The 27,484-nt window shown below is 38.9% G+C and overlaps 1 protein-coding gene across 1 annotated transcript in view; it reads left to right on the top strand.

The window, feature by feature from the left end:
* The first annotated feature begins 953 nt into the window (after positions 1 to 953).
* PPP2R5A (protein phosphatase 2 regulatory subunit B'alpha) overlaps positions 954 to 27,484 on the top strand; it is a 67,038-nt gene continuing 40,507 nt past the window's right edge. The window contains exon 1 of the mRNA XM_045838754.1: positions 954 to 1,855. Coding sequence (XP_045694710.1) covers positions 1,672 to 1,855 — 184 coding nt within the window. The 5' untranslated portion in view covers positions 954 to 1,671. The remainder of the gene's footprint in view (positions 1,856 to 27,484) is intronic.

Genomic DNA, 27,484 nt, shown 5'->3' with positions numbered 1-27,484 from the left:
AAACAGCGAGCCCAAAATACACAAACCACACTGATCAGCAAGACCTTTGGCTGAAGCGGTGAAAATTAGCGGAGTACTAAATTGATATAAGAAACCTCTTCTTGGAGGGTGTAGATTTGGAGAAATCTTTGAAATAGTAGATGCAAGATTGCCTAAGTCTGGCGCAAGCACAGTTGTCACGAACTGCGGTGGCTGAGCCTCTCAATTTACTCTGCAACTACCAATTACTCGGCTTGGGGCCAGTGAGGCTCCAAGGGCCGCCCAGAGGTCCAGTACCTCCGATTGGACAAACTCAGTTCCTAGCCTTCCCCCGGCTAACGAGCCCGTCAATCAAACCGGTCGTTCCCCACCCTACCCCTGCCCCGCCCCTTTTCAGTGACGCAACACGAGGCGATTTTTCCCGCCCCAGCCCTCAGGCTCTCCACCAGTCGCTTCAGTTCCTCATTGGCCGGCAGAGAGGAGATGGAAGGGAAGGGGCATTCTGTTTTGCTCTCTAAACTACTCCCTCTACTTTCCTGGTCTTCTCATAAACTGTCAGGAAAGCAATAATCTCCTGGAGCTGTCGTACAAGCGTGAAAACATGCCCGCTGGTGGAGGGGCACTTCCCCTTCCAAGAAAATTCATTGCGCCGTTGTGACGCAAACGGCACTCCGCTCGCCGTCCTCACTTATGATTGGCTGTGACCAAAATCCGTCACACAACCACTCCCCATTCCTCTGCCTAAAGTCGCAGCTTGAGACTTGTTCCTGGAGGCTGCGCCCCACCGCGTTACTGCCGCTTAGCTCTGCGATTGGCTGAGGGAGCTGGCATGCTTTCCCACCCACTACTCCCTCCGGAGTATCCCGAGGGGTTGACGGGACCCCACGGAAGTTGTCAATCTCCTTCCTCCCCACCCCACGCGAGGCCCCTCCCCCAGGGCCACACGCCCCGGCGCGCGCCCGCGCGCGCACTCACACACACACACTCCTCTCTTTGCGCGTCCCCACCACCTTCTCAAGTTGTAGCGGAGGCTCGCAGGGGGTTCTGCGTGGGCGGCGGAAGGGCGCGTGGGGGAGGGGGCGCGGACCGCCGCGCTCTGTGAGGAGCGCGAGTGTGGTCGCTCAGAGCCCGGGCGGCGGGTCCCCGCCACGGGAGATGAAGGGACTGCACTGACAGGGAAGAGGGGGCACCGCGGCGGTGGCTTCGAAGGGACCTGCGATGGCAGCGCCTCGGCAGGAGGCTCCGGGGAGGGCGGGCTGCGCTGGCAGCGGCCACTGAGCTGCCGGCCGGCCGGCCACCCGGACCGAAGGGACGAGAGGCGCCCTCCGCGCCCGCACCCCTGCTCCCTCGCCTCAGTTGCCTAAACTTCAGGCTCCCGTCCACCCGCCCTCCGCGCCCGGAGTCAACAACTTCTTCGCCCTCCTCCGCCTCCGCCCTTGCCTCCGCCAGCCCCGGGAGCCCGTCGTGCGGCGAGGACCAGGAATCTCCGGCACTGAGATGCGGCCGTGAGGCGTTGGCGGGGGGCGAGGAGAAGCTCGGCGGCGCCGGGGAGCGGGAAGGCGGTGTGGCCGGGGGGACCGGGCGGAGGGGCGCGACCGCTCCGCGCCTCCCCCCGCGCGCCTCCTCCTCCTCCCGCCGCTGCCCGTTCCGTGCAAGCAGCAGCCAGAGCTGCCAAGCGGCAGGGCCGCGGAGATGTCGTCGTCGTCGCCGCCGCCGGCGGGGGCTGCTAGCGCCGCCATCTCGGCCTCGGAGAAAGTGGACGGCTTCACCCGGAAATCGGTGCGCAAGGCGCTGAGGCAGAAGCGCTCCCAGGGCTCGTCGCAGTTCCGCAGCCAGGGCAGCCAGGCGGAGCTGCACCCCCTGCCCCAGCTCAAAGGTAACCCCCGGGCCGGGGGCGCAGCGCGGGCGAGGGGCGCCCGCAGAGCCATTTCTTTCTGGGGCTCCTCCTGCCCCGCGATGCTTCGGCGCCCTCCTCCCCCTTGAGTCCAACAGGTTTTTCGGATTCTCCCTGATTTCCCTGAACTCTTCCCAGCTGAGACGAGGCGGGGAGCCCTCCCCACCCGGTGCTCGCTCACCTGCCCTGGCTACGGGGACTCTCCAAGTGCGTCCGGCGGGGTGGGGTGTTCTTTCCACCTCCCCGGGCTGTCCTTTCCCGGTCTGGTTTGAACAAGCCGGCTAACCTTCCGACCTTCACTTTCCCGAGACCCACCTCCTCTTTTCCGACCCTCTCAGCTTGTCCTTTACTTTCCCAATTAGAAGCCTCTGAACCCACCTTCTCCCCCACCCCCTCCCATTGATTGTCCCTAAGAGTCCTACAGTCCGGGAATCCTACTGCAGGCAACGGTTAAGAGTTACCCTGGCCTTCAGATGTATTTAGACAGAAAAAGCCTAAAAATCTGACCTGTATAGTGCCTTATTAACTGGGTCGTTAGGTTTAAATGTTATCGTGTGGCCCAAAGACTGAAAAGGCTTAAACTACTTTGAGAAGATTTACGCGGTGAATTTGGAGACGGATAAAGGAGTAGGTACTGTTGCTTTGCATTGGAATGGGAACTTAGTTCGCCGAGCAGTGAGTGATCCCAGGGGCTGTGTCGGTCGGTTTGCACACTAATTCAAGGTGGTATCCGTGCTTACTGCCTTGCAGCAGAATTTGGCTCACTTACTTTTCCCACTAAGTTTAGAATTTTTAATTCCCACAATTTCCCACAATTCCCACAATTCCCACAATTTTTAATAAATTGTTTCCTGGTGTTCTAGTTTAATCTTCGCGAATTATTACCTTTTAATTTTACTTTAATGTCTTTGGTTGGTTTTTTTTTGAGATGGAAACCATCAAGGAACAGGATGATAATGCTCTTAGACATTTAAAATAATTTTTCGACGAAATAAAGCTAATAGAATCTAGATCGTCTGTTTTGCCAGGCCAGGAAACCAAAGATTTATACTGAAATAGATAAATGTTCAGTAGAGTTTTCAATCCATTTATCCTCTTCAAGCCAATCTGGTTCTAATTTGCCCAGGAATCCAGCCTTAGTTTGGCTACGAGTCTAAAGAAAACCCCAGATCAAATCACAGTTGACCTACATACAATAGCTGTGGAACCCCATTCAGACCTTACATGGCACTGCTTCTTGGGGTGCTTCTAAATCAAGAGCATCCCACAGCCAGAATCAAACTGGCTTTGTAAAGAAGGTTTTATCTAAGGTATGTGTAGCCTGCCTTACTGCATTTATCACTTGCTTTTGGGCATACAGAAATTGCTAAAATTTATGTATTTGTAGTCAATGGTAAACCACAATGGTAGGCATTACCAAGACTTTAATTCTTGAGTGATATCATAGCTATAAAAGAATATCACCTTACCTATTAGGATGTTGACTTACTGTCCATGGATTTTAAATCTTAAAACTTAATTACAACATCATAGTAACTTTTATATTACTGATTTTTTCATCAAATTGTTGAATTATTTGACAGTTCGAAGGTTTAGTGCTAGCTTTTCTCTTTCATGTTTATTTTGCTTTTTAGTAAGATATAGTGGTTCCTTAATATTGTCCTTATTAATATAATATTTACTTTTAATACAAATAATTGAATATTTAACATGGTTGATTCAAGTCAGGAGATGAAGCGTTAATACATTTTGTTTTTAAAAGCCTGACGAAAATGTGCAGTCAGAAATCATCTAAGTTATATGGTATATAGTTCTACAAGTTGAAGGTGTCATGGAATGTTTTATTTATAGTATTTTGGTCACAAGTAGAGAAGTGGAACTTAAGATTAATTCTGTATATTTTGCATGAAAATACAATGTGCACATTTGATTGAGGAAAGTGAGACCTTTGCTTCAATGACCCCTAATAGGAAAAACTACTTTTACTCTAGATGTCAAGCTTTGAAAAGTGGGAGTGGAGGTGGGGTGCTTATTTTTGTTTTCGTTTTTGTTTTTTAAATTCAGTTGCTTCACTTGGTAGTTTGGCAGCGTACTTGATACCACAGCGTTGTGTGCTTTTTCTGCCAGTAGTAGTTCTTTCCCAATGTGGCCTTAACAAAAACCAGTGGAGAGAGAATTTTTCTTTCTACTCTGAAATGTAATCTTACTGTGGAGTGATTCAGATATCTGTGGGCATCCAAGATCTTTCAAGTGTTTTTACCAGCCTGCTTGTGTTACACTTTGTCCGCATGGGTCTAAACTGGAAAGGTGCCTGCTATTTTCCTCAAAGCATACTATGAGTAAGAATTAACAAAATAACTCACCTTTTCCATCTACAAAAAGTTTATCTGTGCAAAAACATGTAGTAAGTGGGTTGCAGGTTTTTAATGAGAAACGTTCAGAGTAAATTCTGTTTTGCCAAAGAAAATATTTAATAAACTAGTCTTTTTAAAAGGATTTTTTATTATCTTTTTTAAAATTTAAATTTGCTGGTATAGGACTTAATTTTTCTACCTTAAATTTCTGGTAACCAACAGGTAACTTTAATTTAAAAAAAAATCTGTTATTCACAGTAGGTAGTTTTTCAGCCCTTTTAACCTATTTTAAGTCTGACAGGTTGGTTTGGTAAAGTAGTAGGTACCTTACATTTATAGAATATGTATCATTTACAAATTATTTTACACTTTAACAAAAATTTTAACTCATAACAAGTAAAATAATCCAAAGGTGTATTAACTCCTCATTCCTGGTATTCCTTGCTTTTTCACACCTACTGAGGTTTCACACCTACTATTTTGTGACAATCCTCAGCTCAGTGTACTTTTACAAACACTGTATTTCATTGGGTCATCCCAGTAAGGCGTACAAGAGCACCATGACTCCCATTTTATCCATGAGAAAACTGAGGTTTAAACAGTTTAGTTTCAGGCCTGTGATTATTTATCCAGATGGTATTGCAACGAGCACACATACCCAGGTCAAATGATATCAGTATTTTTGCTGTTAACCTATTTTATGAAAATTAGAAGCAGTATGATAGAAAGAGTTGGATCACTGGGGTCAGCCCTGAGTCTCAGGCAAATTTTTAATCTTTCTGAGTTGTTTTCCTTATCTGTAAAATGGGGATAATACCTTCTATCTCCCCAGGATCGTGGGGATTAAGTGAAATAATGTAATTAAAGTGCCTAAAAATAGGCAAAGAATGTTAGCTTCCATTCTCTTTAATATTTGAAAATCCAGATTAAAAGTATTTTTTAAAATGAAGGGTTCACATAAATAGTAAACTTTCCTAGTGTACTTACAGTATGATTTCACTTATAATTACTTTTCAGATATGATTTCTGTGAAGTGAAGCTGTAACGTCTTTCAGCATAAGTGTGGAAGTAGAAATAGGATAGAGTCAAACTCTTTAAAATATTGGAAGCTGTAGTTAGAAGGTATTACCAAGCAAAGAAATTGAGTTAACTGGTAGAAGCATATAGATTTGCATTTCTCATAGGAGACAGCCAGAAAATAACAAAGAACTGAATGAAGCTGGTTTTGAGATTGAACTCCTTCATATGAGGTGAAGAACTTCCAAGTATCACTCAGATTCTTTGTTGGTAAATTCTTAGAAACTGAGTCCCACTGGAATTATGGAGGTCAGTAACAGTGGTGTCGATTTGAAGTGCCTTCCTTACCTGTAGGGAACAAATATTTTTTTCCCCCTTGAGTTATGTGGTCTTTTAGGGTAACTGGAATAAGAACACTGACATGATCTGAAGTTTCATACCTATCATAACTTTTTTTGTCAGGGGAAAACACTACTAAGTAAACCTTTAAGGTGTATAAATCTTCTCAAAGTTAATACCATTCTATCAAAGTCCAAAATCCCTTTTTGTAATTGAGGTGGCACTAAACCAGAGTTGACATTCATCAGAATATGCCAAGAAAAAGGTCTGTTCACAAAATATAACATTTTAGTCATTTTAGGACTATTTTCTTGAAGTAATATCCTATTTCCTCTCTAAGACCTATTTTAACTTATCAAAACTTTTGGGGGATATAATTCTTAAAGAAATTGATATAATGTCCATTGCTAGTTTTAACATGAAGGAGAGACTTATTTGTCTAATTTAGAGTCTTTGGAATTGCTATTTAGGGTCAAATTTCTTTTCCCCCATTTTTATTGCATCTCCTTAGTTAAATTTTAGATTATTTTCAGAACTATCTAATTAAACAAAGTGATAATTCATTAAGATGTATTTACTAAAATAGTGTGATCATTAAGATAAAGCACCACCTGTGAATAAATAGTGGACTCAGGTTGTCTTTCTGCATAATTGATGATTCACAGTTGCTTTGGGTTAATTGTTTAACCTCTTTGAACTTCAGCTTAATCATTTTTACTGGTAAAAATAACATTTTCCCTTGATAAAATGATAAAGGTGAATTAGTCCTTAATGAGTTATTATCCCTCCTTGGATGACAAAGCTTTCTCAATGAAAATAATGCATTTGGGAAATAGATTTTTGTGATTTATTTTTTAATTTGTTAAATTTGTAAAATGTTGAGACTAGAGACTAGCTTACTTTTATTTTTTATGTGTGTATCACTGGTTCTCAGCCCTAGCTATTCACTTAGAGAGCTTTAAAAAGTAGTTCTGCACCCTAGAGAGATTCTAAATTAATTGTTCTAAGGTAGGATCCAGGCATTTGTATTTTTAAAAGCTCCTAGGGTGATACTACTGTATAGCCATGGTTGAGAATCACTAGTTTAGCATTATCTGTCTATTGATTTAATTCATTAATTAAGACTTTGTCCTTTTCTTTCCAATATTCATGGTTCATTACCCAGCTTATTAACATTTCCTGCCCTGACTTCACCTCCTGCTATTTACTTTCCACTCTTAACTTTGCTGCCCCCTGTGGCTGATCCGCTGCTTTCCTAAAGGGGATAGTGCTGTCCAAGATTCTGGAGTTTTAGGTATGATGAAATGATTCTATTGGATTTTGCTGTAGTTATCATAATTAAAACTCAACTGTTATCATTTGATACTAGGTAGTCAGTTTTTCTTTGTGATTTTTGGAGCTTTGGCTGAGCTGTCAAGTATCTAATAAAAGTGAGAATGTGTGATAGAGGTTTGCCTCGTTTCAATCTCTTCATCCGGGGTAAAACTGCTATTTGTTGTAGGCTCAGATCATTGTTCTGCTTCTTGAAGAATTAGGAGTAGTATTACTACTGTATGTTGAATATCAGGTATTAAATGAACTATTCTTTAATTTAACTGTGTTTTGGGCATTCCTTGTATTTATTTAGCATTAAGCAATGTTTTTCTTAAGAGTGTTTTCACTACTATCATCTTAATCTTGACCACAACTTTTTATCCAAGGTAGGGCAGCAAGGACCTGGGGCCACTTACATTCCATCTATACCCCAACTTTGTTTTTGGCTTTTCTGCTAACCAGTTTGAATAATACCTGTATTTGTTGATGTGTTGTTTTGAGTCCGTGTTCACTTGTTAGTGTAGTAGTGTGTTCTCTCTCCAGAATAAGATGATACAATTTTTGTGAAAGAATTCATCTGTTTTTGCAGCCCATTCATTATGTTAAAGCATTGTATTCTGTGCATAATAAGTATGGTCATGTAGACAGAATCACTGTTTTCATAAAGGAATTACCTGTTGGTTGTCTTCTGTTCCCCCATCCCCATACTTATTGATTGTGCTTCTATCAGTGATGTTTGATGCTATCTACCAGCAGATTGGTTCTCTTCTGTTTTGTTGTTTTAATATTAAAATATATATTTGTGCCTAAATCTGGTTCAAGATTTTAAAGGAAATAAATTTCATGTTTTTAATACTATGATAGTAAATAGTAAATGTAGGTTTAAAACAAAGAACTGTTTGCTTTTGTATTTTGTACTTTGCAAATGACTGGTATAAATGACATGTAACATTATTGATAGATTTCTTGCTAGGAAAGGTATTGTGTAAAATTTGTATGGAAAATAATTTCTAAATTTGAAGTACAATCTTGATTTGTAAGGATGTCCTTGAAGGAGATGAAAGGAGATTTTAAATATGTAATTTTAGTGTGTTATTATGTAACAAGAAACCTAAATGATTTGCTGAAAGAGTTTAATATGACAGCCTGGGCTTATGCAGAATAAACTCTACTTGTCTGAGCAAGATATTGACTAATAAGCAGCTTCAAACCTATTTTTTATGGGTATCTTTCTGAACTCTTCCCTAAAGGAATTTGTTTATATACGCTTTCGGAGTAAGTAATGAATTTTAGAAATCCTGCAATTTGATCAGACTTCCAAAAGAAACCAATTATGATTTTGGGGGGATAGGGATAGTTTGCTGAAGATGATAGACTCATATGATAAAATTTAGAGAACCTACTTCTAACTTCAATCCTGAAGGCAAGGGATTTCTTGGGAACACACTCCTCCTACTGGAATGGTGATGTTAATTGCACCTACTATACCTTACTGTGATGTTATTTGTGGTTGAACCTTCAAGTGTGGAGGTCAAGTGTGGAACCACAGAAGTCATTCAAGTTTAACCTTCATTGGGAATCAATTTCATTCTTATTCTAAATTAATAGCCACCTTGTCATTTTATCAGTGAAGCTTTCTTTAAGGTAGGGAGGAAAGTATGGGGTTTTAAAGCTCTTAGGTACTCTCTCAGGCTTTGCTCAATAAACAAACTGTATAGACAACAGCTAAAAAGATATTAAATGTGTGCAACAAGAACTGGTTTTTTCATCCTTACCTGAGGATATATTTATTGATTTTAGGGAGAGAGACAGGGATGGAGGGAGGGATAGATGGAGAGAGAGAAACATTGATGTGAAAGAGAAAAATCAGTTGCTTCCCATACGCACCCCAAACGGGGATCAAACTCTCAACCTAGGTATGAGTATGCCCCGTGATGGGAATTAAACCCACAACCTTTTGGTGTACGGGATGACCCTCCAACCAACTGAGCCACCTGGCCACAGTTGAAACCAGAACTTTTTAATGACTGGACCTAGAACTTATAGTTCAGGACTACCAAATCTTAAACATAGCTTCAAAGTTACACATTTTCTCTGATTGGTTTTGCCTTTATTTCATAATCATTGGTAAAGGTTATTCTAGAATTATAATTATTATCAGAAGTTGATGATTGTTTGAACTCATTGTTAATCTTCATGCCTCTAAATTGATAAAATGAAAAAGATGGGACAGTTTGTGTTATAAACTGTAGTTTTGACTTAGCAAAACTGTTTTTTTAAACATTTTTCAGACAGATTTTTCTAGAGATAAACATATGTTGAAGTTATAAGTAAAATAATATGTAACTCCTATAAGATCATGTTTCTGCTTTTTTAAAAAAAAACTTGCACTGCCATTTCTTCTTTTGGTTGGCCACAGGAAAAAGATTTTCTTTGCCTGCTAGGAAACAGGATACACACTTTGCTTTCAAAATCTAGTGCAGAAACTTTTTCTTTTCTTTGGTGTCCATAGTGCATAGAATTTAGGTGAACCATTGTAGAGATTATAATTTAGTAAAGGGAGTAAAATGGTGAATATATTTTCTTTTGAAATTAAATATCTGTAGGAGATTTGAGTTTGGTGGGAAATATAGACATGTAAGCAGGCAGTTTAAATTAGTGTGGTAAATGTTGTGATAAGAATAAGCAGTAAGAGGCTAGAGAATATGTGAGGGACCTTGCCCAGTTTTGCTATATGAGGAGAGAGATCAGGGAAGGCTTTCTGGAGAAAATGAAAGGTAAACTGAAACCTAAAAGACAGATTTGGTCTAAGAGGTCCACCTAAAGGACAGTATGTTCAACCCCAGAGGTAAGTGAGCACAGCTTGTTTTGGGAACTGCCAGCAGCCTATGTGGCTGTGATAGAGACTATTATAATAGGAAACTGGCTAAGGAAGAGACTGGAGCAACAATTGGGAACTAGGTCATAGTCTTGATACCATGTACTGCCTTTATTCCTGATATTAGTAAGAAGACGGTATTGAGAAGTGGAAGTGAGGAACATAAGTTAGGATATTGGCACAGCAACCTACCCAAGAGAGGAAGGTAGCCTTGCCTAGATGGGGATGGGATATCACAGGCAGGCCATGGTGAGAGGAAAGAATCTATGACAACACATTTCCAACCTGGGCAGCTAGAGGTATGATAGCAGTTTTACTGAAAGGGAAAAAGGAAGATCAGACTTGGGAGAAGATAATGGTTCCTTGTTGGACAGGTTGAAGTGCCTGTGGGAAACTGAAGTGAAACTGTCTGGTAGGAAGTTAGATACTTGGGTCTGGAGCTAAGTAGAAAGACCTGTGCTAGAGATCATCTAATTTCTTTAGATTGAAGGTAGCATTTGAAGTAATGCAAGTAGAAGCAACTGCCCACTGAAAACGTGTAGAACGAGAGGAGGCCAAGGAAGACTGTCATTTAGATGACGATCAAGGAAAAGGGGTAACCACTGTGCAAGAGAGACAGCTTGAGTGGAGGCAAAGGAGGACAGGAGAGAGTAGAGACAAGGCAGTTAAGGGAAAGGGTCTTTTTAAAAATGGGGCTAGGGCTAGTCACAGTGAAAAAAGCTGTTGACAAGTTAAATAAATAAGAACTGAAAAGTTTCCATGGGTTTGGTGGTCTTTAGGCAACATTGGTGACTTGAGAGGCATTTTAGAGAATTGATAGGCTTGAAATTCCTGTAAAGTGAGGAGTGAATGGAAATTATGAAAGCTAGTCAGTAAATATGGACATCTCTTTCAGGAAACTTGACAGTTTAAAAAAAATTCAGTCTAGCTGCAGTATGGAGAATGGATTGTAACAAAACAAGATTTTTACAAGTAGGACTGGTTATTTTAATAGGCTAGGTGAGACACAATGTGTCTTGGGCAAGGATAGTAGCAGTAGAGATGGAGAGAAAGATGTATTTGAGGTATATCATACATAGAGCTTGTTAATGAATTGTTTTGGGGCGGGGTTGTGGAGAAGAAAAGGCAGGAGCCAAGGATGATTCCCAGGTGTTTTAGTCTGGACCACTGGGTAGAGAGTTCTGCCCACTGGGTAGAGAGTTCTGCCGCCAATCACTGAGAAGTCAAAAATTAGAGAAGGAACCAGTATAGAGGGAAAATCTGAAGTTGAATTTTGGAAATTTTAAATTTGAGATGTCTTTTGGAAACCCAGGTATGAATATCAAATTGACTTTTGGATGTGTGAATCACAGAGTGCTCATTTGGTAATTTCTCTGACTCTCAACATTAATTATCAAATTTTCAAATATGTTTATTAGAAAATGTCTATAGTTTGGGATGCTGGCCACTTGGTCTTCTGGCCAAATTGGGGTTATGCATTCCCTAGTTAGTGGAATGTCTGTGTATACCAGATGGTATATGTGTGAGGGGGATCACAAAATATGTTGGGACAAGTGTTTGAGTAAGCTTAGAGTTACTTAATTGTTTGTTTTCTGCCTTTAGACTATAAGTACTCCAAGACCTGAGATCCATATTTTCCTCCACAGCATTTAAGTAGTCAGTGATTGGTTTTAATGTTTAATTGAATGAAATAATTAAGCAGAAATTGAATTAATTTAAAAACACCATTTTCATTTTGTCATACTATAATGTACAGTCTATAACTGAGTAATGTTTACACATAGACCAAAACTTAGCATTTTGGTGATGAAGAAACCAAAACAGTTAGGTTATATTTTTGTGCAGGTCATTTATAGTTCAATATCTTCTGGGTTATTGATTCTTCTTCTGTAATATGAAATTGCAGATGTGTATTGCTTGCACTAAAGCAAAACTGACACCATATTTTCTAACAGTGAAAAGGAGAAATATTTGTAATTAAAAACCTTAGCAAGGTACTGATTTCTTTTCAATCCTGGGCAAATAGGTGAATATTGAACATAGGTTTTTCTAAGAAAGTTTAAAGCAGAAGAGCTTTATTTATTAAATTCTCCTGATACAAAAATGCTTCATTGATCTTCTTTGGGTTTCTCTTTTAGCACTATTTCTCCCTTTTTAAGTAATTTTATTGGAGAACATTTGTTTTATGAATGAGTGCTGAGAAACAAGATAAAGTGAACTTTTAATCACTCAACATTTGTGTCAGAGCCAGGTTTATGATTTGGAGTAGCTATTCAGTTTAAGTTATAGTCCATAGTTAGAAGTTTTGAGGAATTATTATGGAAAAGAATTGATGAAACTGCCTATTTTTGCTTCTCTGTTGGAAATGATGGGTATATTTTAGTCTACCTTTACCCAACCTATGCATATAGTTTTGGAAAACTTTAAAAAAAAACTATGACCATGTTTATTTAGCATTGCACTGTCATTCTGATCATTATTTCCCAATTTGAGGAAGAAAAATAAATTGGGACAAGGTGACTAAGACTTGGATATAAAAGCCAGTTGGACTAATTTATCTATCACTTTACTATATTCTCCTGCTAAAACATCTAGAAAAGCTGAAATTAGACAAGTCACCTCCTTAAGTATTTTTTAGTTTTCCACATACACTTGTGTTTCCAATGAATGATAACCACAAATTTAGGTTGTGAACCAGCCTAAATTTCAATCCAAAGTGGAAATAAAGTAGCAAATGTAACAGTAAAGTGCTTTTAAGGTAAGACACATTTAATCTTCAGTCATACTGTCTTCCTAGGAAAGTTCAGTCATTCATGTAGGAAAGGTAAAAATAACTCAGCTTTTGCTTAGCTACCAAATACGCAGGAACTTTACTGGTTTTGCTATTTCATATATTTTGATATTCTGTTTTTAATTTGGACCACTTGGGTGACCTTACACAAACCATATTTTGAGAACTGCTTTTTATTTTTACGATCTAGAAAAGAAACTTTTCTTGTGGAATAGGAATTACTATTTTAGGATACAATACTTACTGTGAGTCATGAGTAAGTCTCAGTTTTCATGGTTTTCTAAAATAAACTCATTTAAAGACTGCAACAAGAAATGCCGTATTCTTAACTATCCTATTTCTTTTACAATGGCTTTATTATTCTTGTAGGAACTTAGTAAATTGCTATTAAAAACAAATCAAAAAAGTATCTTCTAAACTTTTCTATAAAATTTTATTTTCTAGAAAATAAAAATCCCCAGCTACAGGAAATTTCTCTTAAAATTTTGAGCATCTTTCTGTATTTATCCATCACTGCGATTATATAATGCATGCTGTTTTGTAAACTTACTGTTTTTACTTTAATAGAATATTATGAATAGCATATTTCTGAAAAAAAAAAAAGAATTCAGAATGTCTTCTGAATAAAGTTTTTATTTCTGGAAATGATGAATCCATTCATTTTAAACCTTGATTATAAATATTCCTTATATTAGAAGGAGAGAAAATAATCTCTAGGAGTATATTTATTTTTATTTTAGGAAGGTTATACATGGATCTCCTAGAAAATTCATTTAAAGGAATGCATCATCTCAGAAATTATCACTTACAATATTTTGTGTATAATTTCAGGGTTCTTGGATTCCCCACCACTACCTCCACCACTACTACCATCTGTGGTCCAGCAGTATAGGGAAGTGGGGTGTTTATAGACCTTTGGCCCTGCTTTAGAGACATGAAAAACCTTGTTACAATATGTAATCATTTTCCTTAAGGTGGTAGCAAGTGTTTTGTAGGAGAAGCTCTAAGATGGAACCTCATCACAGCCATCAAAACTGAAAATAGCTATAGCCCTTCATTCCTTCTAATCTGAAAGATCTGTTTCATATTTTTTCACCAAAAGTCCCAAATGAGAAAGATGCTTCTAAAAACCTGTTTTATTTAATGAAGAGCAGGTTTTATATTCAAATTGAATGAATAAGCAGATAACACGAATGTCCCATTTATTTAACTGGGTTGGCTAAAAAGTCCATTAAGGTTTTTTCCATAAAATAAAAGACACATTTTTCATTTTCACCAATAACTTCATTGATTTGGGTATTTTGAGTATATCGGGTATAATGTCAGTTGTTTTCTATTAATGTCTTGATTTGATCCCTTTCAACTTCAACTGGTCTACCCGACAATAGAGCATTGTCCAGCTAGACATCTCCAGCATGAAACTATGCAAGCCACTTTTGACATGTTCGATCAGTCACAGCACTTTCTCCATACACTGCACTAATGTTTGTTTTGCATTTTAGTTGTGTTTTTACCTTTCTTGAAATAATAAAGCCTCCTATGCCAAAAATGTTGCTTGTTTTCTTCCATCTTCACTATTAAAATGGCTACACAGAAATTCACCAATTTTGTTGTTTTTTTTAATGCATGCAGATATAGCTATCACAATACAGTCTAACAAAATTGTTTTGAATGGAGTTAAAGACAACTAAGCACTGCTAGAACCATGTTACAGAAAAAAACAAATGAACTTTTTAGGCCAACCCATAGTAGGAGACTTTGTTTTTCAGTATTCTGCTTCCTAATATAACATGTCCCATTAGCTAATCTTCATTTCTTATTATTCATTTCTACCTTATCAAATATGGTTTTTAAATGAAAGATAACAGTTAATTTTTTGGAATAAAAGTTGAACTGTATTTCAGTCTTTCTGTAGTGCAGCAATTATGGATATATTCACATGTGAATCATAATTGAATAAAGTATGGAAGTATTTACACTCTAATAGTTTTAGATAATCTTCTAGGGGTTGTCTTAAAACAATATACATTTATATATTAAACACGTAGGGTGTGTGTCCTCAAATTTCCTAAAATGTGATGTCTACAGTTTTCCTCACAATATTCAATTGTAATGAAAACATAGATCCTTAACTAAGTCATATTTAGTTACAATGCTGTGAATCATTTGTTAATAAGTTTTCATTGTTACTTCATAATAGCTTGATCCTTTAAAGTTTCAAATAAAAGCTGGTTTTAGACTCTTAGTTATTAATGTTCTAGGGGTATTGCCAAAAAAAGCTACATGTCCTATATTCTGTGCCAGTTTCTTAAATTAGAATCTTGGATTGCATCCTTAGCGTGTCACTGTAGTGGTATTGCTGGGTTGCTATGATACAGTGCTTGTTCTATAATTTGTAGCATGAATCCTATATGAGATCCTACTTAAGATTTCAAATATGTGAGCAGCAGTAATTGGAAATATGGTATCTTTTTTCTTTAAGGAAAATTATGCCTGTAAAATTGCTATTTCTGTTAAAGATTATGATACCAGGTACTTCAAACTATTCTTAGATGTAAAGAAGAGGATTAATAATGAACAACTTGAAAATAATTTGGTTATCCCTAAGTTTAGTTTATTACATTGACTTTTACGAAAATGGGCAAGAAGAGAAAGGCTTTGTGATAATGACTGTGTTAAAATTTCAATGTTCTGCTTGATATTTTAAGTCTTAAGATAAAAGTCAATATAGACTAGATTTTCCGGTAAGATGCATTTGAGACAGTATCAGCAAAACTGTGTTACAAGGAAAAACTGTATCTTTACTGAATTTATTTTTTTAATTCAGTGAACTCTTAAAACTAACCCTACATAGCTATATTGATAAAATATTACTTCTTTCTCATTTTTTTGTGGTGGTTTGGGGGTTTTCACTTACATGTTCCATGAAAGTTTCTGACAAATTTAGTACTATACATTAGCATAGGCAGCATAGGACAAGATAAGGGTATTCTAGGCATGTGTTATGTGCACATTTGAAGTTTATGTTATTGGTTACTGGTATTTGATCTTTAACCTTCTACTGTCTTTCAGTAATGTTTTGGGTATTCCATATGAAACTGTTTTATTTTTTAAGTATATTTTATTGATTTAGCTATTACCACAGTTGTCCCATTTTTTCCTCCCCTTTATTCCCCTCTGCCTTGCACCCCCTCCACCCACCAGCATTCCTCCCACTTAGTTCATATCCAAGGGTCATATATATAAGTTCTTTGGCTTCTCCATTTCCTATACTATTCTTAACCTCCCCCTGTCATTTTGTGCCTACCTTTTATGCTACTTATTCCCTGTACCTTTTTCCCCATTCTCCCCCTCTCCACTGGTAACCCTCCATATAATTTACATTTCTGTGATTCTATTCCTGTTCTAGTTGTTTGCTTAGTTCATTTTTGTTTCTGTTCTTTTTTAGGTTCAGTTGTTGATAGTTGTGAGTTTGTTGTCATTTTCCTGTTCCTATTTTTGATCATCTTCTTTTTCTTAGATAATTCCCTTTGACATTTCATATAATAAAGGCTTAGTGATGATGAACTCCTTTAACTTGACCTAATCAGGGAGCACTTTATCTGCCCTTCCATTATGAATGATAGCTTTGCTGGATAGAGTGATCTTGGATGTAGGTCCTTGCCTTTCATGACTTTGAATACTTCTTTCCAGCCCCTTCTTGCTTGTAAGGTTTCTTTTGAGAAGTCAGCTGATAGTCTTATGGGAATTCCTTTGTAGATAACTGCCCTTTTCTCTTGCTGCTTTTAGGATTCTCTTCTTATCTTTAATCTTGGCTAATGTAATTATGATGTGCCTTGGTATGTGCTTCCTTGGGTCTAAGTTCTTTTTTTTTTTTTTAAAGATTTTATTTATTTATTTTTAGAGAAGGAAGGGAGGGAGAAAGAGAGAGAGAGAGAAACATCAATGTGTGGTTGCTGGGGGCCGTGGCCTGCAACCCAGGCATGTGCCCTGACTGGGAATCGAACCTGGGACACTTTGGTGTCTAAGTTCTTTGGGACTCTCTGGGCTTCCTGGAAGTCTATTTCCCTTGCCAGATTGGGGAAGTTCTCCTTCATTATTTTTTCAAATAAGTTTTCAATGTCTTGCTTGCTCTTTCTCTTCTCCTTCTGGCACCCCTATGATTTGGATGTTGGTACATTTAAAGTCATCCCATAGGTTCCTAAGACTCTCTTTGTTTTTTTAAAAATTCTTGTTTCTTCTTTCTGTTCTGTTTGAATGTTTATCTCTTCCATTTGTTCCAAATGTTGATTTGAATTCCAACTTCATCTCTTCCATTGCTAGTTCCCAGTAGATCTTCCTTTATTTCACTTAGTGTAATGTTCATTTCTTCCCGGGTCTTTTTTATTTTGTAGTTCCTAATGAGTTCTCTGAGCATCCTGATCATCAGTTTTGAACTCTGCATCTGATAGGTTGGCTATCTCCATTTTGTTTAGTTCTTTTTCTTGGGTTTTGTTCTGTTCTTTCATTTGGACCATATTTCTCCACCTTCTCAATTTGGCAGCCTCTCTGTGTTTGTTTCTGTGTATTAGGTAGAGCTACTTTTACTTCCTGAGTAGCATGGCATATGTAGAAAAGGCACCTGTGAATTGTGTGGGGAGGAGCAGCCTGCTTCATTACTTTGTGGCTGTGTGTGTGTGTGTGTGTGTGTGTGTGTGTTGAGGGGGGTGGGCTCAGAGATGGGTCTGTGCCTCTGCCTCGCTTCTGGAGGCCTGTGGGGCACTTGCCCCACTTCTAGTCACCTCACCCATCTCCCTTGCATCTGCTGCTGTGGGGTTTGCATTTAAGCCCATACAGGCCCTTTAAGCAATGAAACAAGTTTCTTCTGCTGCCCCAGCCCTCACTGGATTTTATAGCCAGAAGTAATAGGGGTTTATCTTCCCAGGGCTGGAACCCTAGGCTCTGCAGTCTGGCCTAAGCCTGGAATCCCTCTCTCCTACAGTATCTATCCCAAATTTTTATCTACCACATATGAATGTGTGGCCATCCCTTTGTCCAGGTGAGAAAGAAGTGTGGATTGGTTGCCTCCCATACACGCCCAGACCAGGGGTTGCCCAGACCAGGTATTGCCCATGTCCAGAACAGGGATGAACCCACAACCCAGGCACACGCCTTGACTGGGAATCGAGCCCTTATCCCTTTGATTATGGGGTGATGCTCCAACCACTGAGCCATACCAGCCAGGGCTATTTTCTTTTTCTCCCTTTCATGGTATTGTTGTACAGTCACATTTATTAATGTTACAAATGCAACAATACATTGTTATAACTATTTACCATCAATAATTACTGTTTTAGCCTAGTACAGCATTGCTCTATCCCACCTGCTTTGTGCTGTGTTGGCAAATATATTACATATCTTTGTAGTAATGACCCAACACTACCTGCATACATACTAATTTATGTACTTTTTTATCAGTTAAGAGAAGAAAAAATATACATTTATACTTTTACATTAATATAATTACCTTTACTGGTGCTCTGTGTGTGTATATATTTGAATTTGAATTAATTTCTGTGGTCACTTGCTTTCAGCCTGAAGGAATCCCATTAGTGTTGCTTATAAGGCAGGCTGGATAGCAATAAATTCTCTCAGTTTTTGTTTATATGGGAATGTCTTTATTCAGCCTTCATTTTTGAAAGATAGCTTTGCTGGATGTACGATTTATGGTTGACAAGTTTTTTTTCTTGGAGCAGTCTGAAGATGTTACTCTCCTGTTTCCTAGCTTCTATTTATGCTGAGAAGTCAACTGTTTAATCTTATATCACTTTTAAGTGACTAGTTATTTTTCTTTTGCTGCTTTTAAGATTTTCAGCACTTTCACTATGATAAGTCTGTTTGTGGATCTCCTTGCATTTTTTCTTCTTAGAGTTTGTTAAGCTTCCTGGATGTGTAGGTTAATGTTATTAAATAAATTTGGGAAGTTTTCAGTCATTATTTCTTCACATATTTTTTCCTGCTCTTGTGTCTTCTCTCATTTTGGTACTCCTTTCATGTGTATTTGGTATACTTTATAGTGTCCTACCTTTCTCTGAAGCTGTGTTCACTTTTCTTCACCTTTTTTCCCCTCTCTGTTCTTCAGATTTCATAGTCTCTCTCAGTGTATCTTCAGAAGTCCCTAATTCATTCTTCTGCTAGTTTACATTTACTGTTAAGTTCTAGTGAGTTTTTAATTATTATATTTTTCAATACAGAATTTTCATTTCAGTGCAGCTTCTCTTTTGGTAAATTCTGTTTCTTTGTTGATATCCTCTATTAACTGTGCCACTGTTACCTTTTCTTTATTTCTTTAGACATGTTTTCCTTTAGTTCTTTGAATATATTTGTCATGACTACTTCGAAGTAACTTTTTTATTAAATCCAACATCTGATTGCTCTCACAGGCAGTTTCTTTTGCCTCCTTTTTCTTAGTGTATGGGTCATACTTTCCTGTTTCTTTGGGTATTATAAATTTTTTTGTTGTAAATTGGACATTTTAGAGAATATAAGGGTGGACAAAAGTAGGTTTACACTTGTAAGTACATGAAACAGTTTATTTTTGTATCGTTATTAATTATTGTATTTTCCATGTGAACAACTGTAAACGTACTTTTTGCCCACCCCTATATATTGCAGGAACTCTGGGTATTGGTCTCACCCCTCAGGGCTTGTTAATTTATTTGTTTAGTGACTGGTTGAAATTTTCCCCCAACAGAGTGTTAGGCCTCTAACGTTCCTCAGAGAGGTGCAGTTTTGGGTATGCCATTAGTCACCCTGAGATGACAGTGGTTTTGGCAGGGCTCTCTTTGTCTTAACCACATACCAAACTTTAATCCCTGTAATTTCCAGCTGATTGCTTAATTGGTTTCAACAATGCCCTGGGCCATACATTGTTTTACAGACTAATAGTATCAAAATCAGGCTTCCTTGAAAGACTAGTTCCAGAGTTCAGTGTTCAAGATTTGTTCTGAAACCTTGGAGGGCTTCTCCAAGCTGTTACTTTGTCTGGTGTTCTGCAAACTCACCATCTATAGCCTATGTCCTCACAGAATCTGCTATTCTCCCATTGCCTTTCATGTAACCCCACTGGTGGGGGGGTGGGGGTGTGTGTGTGTGTGTGTGTGTGTGTGTATAAGATACTCAGGTGATGAGGGTGCTGGCTTTTCTCATGCCCACAGCCACCTGTTTCCAAGGTTAAATTCTAGGCCAGTGCAGTCAAGAAGAGGGGTCCCCTTCTACTTGCTGCCCAGCTTCCACTGGTGGGACAGAGTCTCTTACCTTTAGTGCAGCACCAATGAAAATAGGCCCTGCTTACTGAATAGTGAGGCCTTGAACTTTTCCATGCTTTGTTGCAAATGAAGTCAGTTCCTTTGGGAAGAGATGTAACAGGTGTTTTATGGTTTGCTTCTTCCCCCCAGGCAAAATCTCTGAGCCAGGGTTCTGGGAAGGAGTGGACAGTGGCATGCTTCTGTGTGAGTGACACCCCAATATAGTAGCTGGGTGTGAGGGGGAGAAGGGTCAGTAGCCTGAGACCTTTTTGGCTTGCGTTTTACATTGTGGAGTGCCACTGCCTTAGAGTCCAAGACTAAGGTACTCGTGCCTCACTGTTCTCATCAGTGCTGTACCAGAGTGTGTCTCATAAGTAGAGGTTAGGCAGAAAAAAGAAGGGGACCCCTCTTCTTGACTGTATTGGCCTGGAATTTAGCCTTAGCAACAAGTAGCTGTGGGCAGGGTGAGAAATGCCAGCATCCTCCTCCTCACCTAAAGAAATTTGTCTGACTGGGAGCTGGAGGTAGAGGGGTCCCTGTGTTCTTCTATGTACCTTTCCTGGATGGAGTTTAAGCCTAACTGGGCTGGGAGGAGGGAGGGACGTAGCTGTCTTAGTTTAAATACCCCAGACTCTTGCTTTTCTCACCAAATTTTCATAGATATTCTTGGATAGATGTTTCCGCAATTGTTGTTTGTTTAGAACCATTTCTAGGGCTTCCAAAAGTTGTTTCAAAATAAAATTGTTTTCATTAGTTTTGCTGGGGATCAGGTCTTTGGGACTTCTTACCTTGTCTTGCTAGAAGTTGATTTTGTGGACTAAAATTTTAGCTTGTTTTGTAGTAATAATTACCATATTTTTGGACCATAAGACACACCAAGGTTTTAGAGGGGGAAAATAGGAAAAAAAATTTTGAAGCAAAAAATGCGGTAAAATATTTAATAGCATAAATAACATAATATTTCACCAATGTAAATGTAAACAGAACTCAACAGCAGCATTAACAACCATTATTCCTCCCAAATGGGGGGGGGGCATCTTATAGTCTGAAAAATACAGTAGTATTTTAATCTTACTTAGGAATTCATAGCTTTTAGGTATATAATCATGCCAATAAATTTGCAAACTTACAAGAATTGAGAAAATCCTTGAAATAAACAACTTCTGAAATTGACAAAGGAAGAAACACAAATTTGAGTAAATCTCATATCTATTTAATTGAATCCTAATTAGAAACAATAGGAGTGACTCAGCTTTCACAGGGTTCTACACCCTTGCTTTCTAGGTTTCTAGCTGAGGCCCTAGACATTTTGGAGGAGAGATAAGGTGCCCTTGCTGTGTGCTGTCTGAACCTCTGACCCAAAGATACTGTGATGGGTAATAATTACTGTTGTTTTAAGCCACTAAATTTGGGATAATTTTTTAGTAAGCAATAGAAAATGAATGCACTAAATATCAATCTGATTATGGTTTGGCTTTTCCTGTTGGTATGCTTTTCAGAACACAGAATACGAGAATAATTTTTCATCCTAAATTAATAAATTGGCATTTATAACTGTGTTATGAGCTTGGTTAATTTGTATTTGTATTGTGTACAATAAAAAGAAACCATGTATCTGAGTGTATAAGGCAGAGGAATAGACGCAGACATTGAAAATGTATTGTGAACAGCCCTGGCTGGTGTGGCTCAGTGGATTGAGCATAGGCCTGTGAACCAAAGGGTCACCAGTTCGATTGCCAGTCAGGGCACATGCCTGGGGTGTGCAGGAAGCAACAACGTATCGATGTTTCTCTCCCTCTCTTTCTCCCTCCCTTCCCCTCTGTCTAAACATAAATAAATAAAATCTTTAAAAAGAAAAAGAAAATTTATTGTGAACATCATGCTTCTTGGCAAACTTAAGGATTTCTTAGATTTAATGGTATCATCTTCCTAAATAGGTATCGTAAACTAACATCAAAGAGTGCAATGTTAAACGTCCTTACAATATTTTCCTAAACAACTTTACTTCTGAAATTTCTTACAAAGTTTGCTAATATCAAATGCATCAGTATAGTCATCCAGGCTGTGTGCACAACTACATAGGTATTATTTTCCTCATTTGGTTTATTGTGTGAACCTTGAGAACTCTTGTGACTCTGGATCTTTTCAGAAGAAATCACCCTTGGAAGTCATGTAGCCTCACTTTTATGAACTAGAGTAGCAGTGTCAAACTCATTTTTACCAGGGGCCAGATCAGCCTCACTGTTGCCTTCAAAAGGCCGAATGTGATTTTAGGACTGTATAAATGGAACTACTCCTTACCAGTTAAGCTAGAGCTCGGAGCTGCTGCCCAGTGGAAAGAAGGTGCTGGGCCAGATAAAACAAGGTGGAGGGCCAGACTCAGCCCTCGGCCCCTGTGTTTGCCACCTGTGAATTAGACCATCACTTCTGAAATAACTGACTCTGTTCCCTAGAAGCAAGTCACTAAGTCTAGCCCACATTCATATGAGTAAAAATAAACTCCACCTTTTGAAGAGTGGATGTTAAATAATTTGTGGACAAGTTTTAAAACTATTACACTTGATAAGCATGGGTTGAGAACAAGGGAAGTCTTGTAAATATTTAACAGTATTATACTAAAATATCCTGCCTGATTCTCTATCTCATAACAGGGGGTATGGTTATGTTTAATGATCCTGGTAGACTTGAATTCCTTTGGCTAAAGTTTTTTCTTATGGGATAGTGTTTGGGTGGGCACTGTCTTTATTTACTCCTGAAGAGAATGAAGAATAATGATGGGAGAGTGCATTCTAACCAGTGCATGTGCAAACGGACCATTCAGGAAACTTCAAATACCAGTTATTATAGGCTGTGAAAGGGAGGATTAATTGGAAGTGAATTGGAAAGGTAGTACACCTCAGTTTCTCCTCCTCTCCTTTCACCTTCAACTTTAGTTATCTTTGTTACATTTTTAAGGTTGGTAACATTTTCTATAGCCATAATCAAGTTTTCTGTAAGTTGTAAGTTGGTTCTAAAAGTTGAAAGTGAACAAGACTTATGTGTTTTATGACTGCGTATAGACTTCAGAGCTATGTATTACTACATCTCCTTCCTTATGTAGATTTTTTTAAGTATTTTATGGAGTTTCTAATTGAGTCTCTTTCTTTTCTTATACGTTTAACATATTCTCAATTTTTTCCCCTCCAGATACCCATATACAGGGGTGTCCAACCTGCGACCTGTGGGCCACATGTAGCCCAGGAAGGCTGTGAATACAGCTTAACACAAAATCGTTAAAAGTTACTTAAAACATTATGAAATTTTTTGTGATTACATGTCACATTGTATTTAGTGTGTGGCCCAAGACAACTCTTCTTTCAGTGTGGCACAGACACCAAAAGGTTGGACACCCCTGAGATAGGATATCCTGTTCATCCTCCTGTAGAGAATAGTCTCATGTGGCCTTTGTCCTCCTGCTCTAAATGGCCCGGCTGCTCTCCTGCTCTCTAGGCCTTTTTTGCTTCTCTGGATTGCTTTCCTATTCCTGGATTCCATTCCTTTTTTTTCTTTCCCTTATTGCTGCTTCACATCCTCAGGTAATTTGCTAAGCAAGGTCGTGAAGGTGCTCAAGTTCCCTAGTACGCATTTGCTGGTCTGAAAATGCCCTTAGTGAACAAAATGTTTTATCGATATCATTAGCTAGTTACATAGTTCTAGATTGGCATTAGAATTCTAATGGCATAGCCACATTGTCTTCTGGTGTCACTCTTGCTGATAAAAAATGTGATTGATATTTGCCTCTGGTTCTTTTGTAATTATTTGTTCTGAAAATTTTTAGACTTCTCTTGGGCATCTGTAATGTCACAGTGATAAGTTATACCTTTGTTTGGGGTTATTTCTTCCTATTTGTTTAGGTTTCTTTGTTATAGGCTTTCCTTGAATACCTGCTAATTCTTTTTTCTATTAATATGTATGAGTGAACAAAAACATCACTTTAGAAGTAGGAGGGGGGGTATATTGACTCCTTATTTTAGAGTAATTGGACAAGGGATTAGGTAAAAGCTAGTATCTATGATTCTCTAGGACTATGCAGTTTCTTTAGGTAAGAACCTTCCTTTTTCTTTCATTGGCCTGGAGTATGAGTGTTTGACTATCTTTTGGAGTGGGGTAGTAGACTGTTTAGTTGCACACAGATGTATATAATTACCCTATTTTCAGCTCGTGTTTTAATCCCATCCTCTATTTCATGAGGCTTTTCTAATGTGGAATTCTCTAGGAGCCTTGTCTGCAATTCCCTGTCTAGGAGGTGACTTTGTCTGTTTGGGTTTTGTCACTTGCCATTTGCTTATGTATTTAAAAAAAAAAACTTAATTTTTTTTTAGAGAGTGGAAAGGAGAGATATTTGTTGTTCCACTTTATTTATGCATTCATTTGTTGATTCTTGTATGTGCTCTGACCAGGGATCAAACCCGAAACCTTGGTGTTCTAGGGTGACATTGTAACCAATGAACTACCTGGCCAGGGCAAGACTTCTTCATGTATTTTGAGTTTTCCAGAAATTTGTTGAAGTGCGTTGCCTGAGGGCCCATTCTTCTATTTTCTTTGTTATTGTGGGTTTATATCTACTTGTTTACTCTTTTTATTTTCAAATTGTATTTTATTGATTATGCTATTACAGTTCTCCTGATATATCCCCCTTTGCTCCCCTACACCCCCACTCCCTCGGGGATTCCCCCGATCATGTCCATGGGTCATACCTGTAAGTTCTTTGGCTACTGTACTTTACATCCCCATGGCCATTCTCCAGCTACCTATTTGTACTTCTTAATCCCCTCACCTCTCACCTATTCTCCCATAAGCCCTCTCTCATCTCTTTATCATTAACCTCTGTCATTTTAATTATGATGTGGCTTGGGGTGGTCCTCTCTGCATCTATCCTGTTTGGGACTCTGTACTTCCTGGACTTGCATGTCTATTTCCTTTACCAAATTAGGGAAATTTTCTTTCATTATTTTTTTCAAATAGATTTCCAGTTTCTTGCTCTTTCTCTTCTTCTGGCACTCCTATGAAGTGAATGGTGGATTGCTTAAAGTTGTCCCACAGCTGCTTACACTATCCTCATTTTTTAAAATTCTCTTTTCTTCTTGTTTGGTTGTTTTTGCTTCCTTATGTTCCAAATCATTGATTTGATTCTCAGCTTCATCCACTCTACTGTGGTTTGCCTCAAAATTATTCTTTATTTCAATTAGTGTATCCTTCATTTCTGACTGGATCTTTTTTAGGCTCTTAAGGTCCTCATCAAGTTCCTTGAGCATCTTTATGACCAGTATTTTGAACTCTGCATCTGATAGATTGCTTATCTCCATTTCATTTAGCTCTTTTCTGGAATTTTGATCTATTCTTTCCTTTTGGCACTGTTTCTTTGTCTTCTGGTTTTGGCAGTCTCCCTGTGTTTATTTTTTTGTAATATATTTTATTGATTATGCTATCACAGTTGTCCCATTTTTTTTTCTTCCCTTTATTCCCCTCCACCGTGCAACACCCCTCCCACCAGCATTCCTCACCACCCTTAGTTCATATCCAACGGTCATATATATAAGTTCTTTGGCTTCTCCATTTCCTATACCATTCTTAGCCTCCCCCTATTTTGTACCTACCATTTATGCTTCTTATTCCCCTTACCTTTCCCCCAGTCTCCCCCCGCTCCTTGCTGATAATCCTCCATGTGACCTCCATTTCTGTGATTCTATTCCTGTTCTAGTTGTTTGCTTAGTTTGTTTTTGCTTTTGTCATTTTTAGGTTCAGTTGATAGTTTTGAGTTTGTTGTCATTTTACTGTTCCTATTTTTGATCATCTTCTTTTTCTTAGATAATTCCCTTTGACATTTCATATAATAAGGGCATGGTGATGATGAACTCCTTTAACTTGACCTTATCTGGGAAGCACTTTATCTGCCCTTCCATTCTAAATGAAAGCTTTGCTGGATAGAGTGATCTTGGATGTAGGTCCTTGCCTTTCATGACTTTGAATACTTCTTTCCAGCCCCTTCTTGCTTGTAAGGTTTCTTTTGAGAAATCAGCTGATAGTCTCATGGGCATTCCTTTTAAGGTAATTGTCCTTTTCTCTTGCTGCTTTTAGGATTCTCTCATCTTTAATCTTAGGTAAAGTAATTATGATGTGCTTTGGTGTGTACTTCCTTGGGTCCAACTTCTTTGGGACTCTGAGCTTCCTGGAAGTCTATTTCCTTTGCCAGATTGGGGAAGTTCTCCTTCATTATTTTTTGAAATACATTTTCAATTCCTTGCTCTTCCTTTTCTCCTTCTGGCACCTCTACAATTTGGATGTTGAAATGTTGAAAGTTGTCCTGGAGGTTCCTAAGCCTCTCCTAACTTTTTAAAATTATTGTTTCTTCATTCTGTTCTGGTTGAATGTTTATTTTTTTCTGCTCCAAATCATTGATTTTAGTAGTTCTGGTTTCCTTCCCTTCGCTGTTGGTTTCCTGTATATTTTTCTTTATTTCAATTTGCATAGCCTTCACTTCTTCCTCTATTTTGCAACCATAGCCAGCCATTTCTGTGAGTATCCTGATTACTAGTGTTTTGAACTCTGCATCTGATAGGTTGCCTATCTCTTTATTGCTTAGTTCTATTTTTTTAGCTTTGATCTGTTCTTTCCTTTGGGCCATAGTTTTTTCTGACAGAGTGCCTATTTCATTCTAAGGAGCGGAGCCAACCCATGTGCTAAGTTGTGGTGCTATATGTGGGGGAGGGGTCAGAGGGAATAATGCTGCTTGTTCAGCTCACCATCTTTCAGTCACTTCCCCCACTTCTCACAAGCAAATTGGGCCCTTCTGGTGCTTATTCCCAGGTGGGTGGGTTTATGTACATTGTAGAACCCTGGGGGTCTCTCCAAGGAACTCTCCTGTGAGGCTGTGAGTTTCTCCTACTGCCACCACCCCCACAGGTGTTTCCAGTCAGAGGTTTTGAGGCTTTATTTCCCTGCACTGTAGCCCTTGGTTGGTTGGTCTGTGTGGCTCCCCAGTTGTTCCTCCTGGTTTATTCACACACAAATGTGGGACTGCCTGGTCCACCAGCTGCCACCTTGCCATGTATCCTCTCCACTCCAGCTGCCTGTCTCCACCCCTCCTACCAGTTTGATCAGCACAGGAGTTTTGACCTTCTCTGTTTCCAACCTGGGCCAGTTCATTCCTCTTTAGGCAACCTGGTGGCCCCCTGCTCCCAAGAAGCCACTATATTGATGCTGAACTTAGTGCGGACACCTGATTGGCATAGCTCACTACAGTCCAGAACTCTTGGGCTCATGTGATCCTCCTGCCTCAGCCTCCTGAGTAGCAGGGACTACAGGGCCACACCACTGCACCCAGCCTCTAGCAGTCTGAATGAATGTTTCTTCTTTAACTCCTTGGTTGTCAGACTTCCATACAGTTCCATTTTCTGGCAGTTCTGATTATTTTTTGTTTTTAAATTTGTTGTCCTTCTTTCGGTTGTGTGACAAGGCAAAGTAGATCTACTTTCATCTACATTTTGGCTAGAAGTCTGTTAATATGTATTATTAGGTGGAGTTGCTTTGATTCTGTGTCTTGGTGTAGTGTGGCCTAATGTATGCAGTAGGTGTCCTGTAGGGTCCAGTGAC

Source organism: Phyllostomus hastatus, unplaced genomic scaffold (assembly GCF_019186645.2).
Source record: "Phyllostomus hastatus isolate PE091 unplaced genomic scaffold, TTU_PhHast_1.1 phas_contig_283, whole genome shotgun sequence".
Lineage (NCBI taxonomy): Eukaryota > Metazoa > Chordata > Mammalia > Chiroptera > Phyllostomidae > Phyllostomus > Phyllostomus hastatus.
Note: the sequence above shows the minus strand (reverse complement) of the source record. Positions and strands in the feature narration are given on the sequence as shown.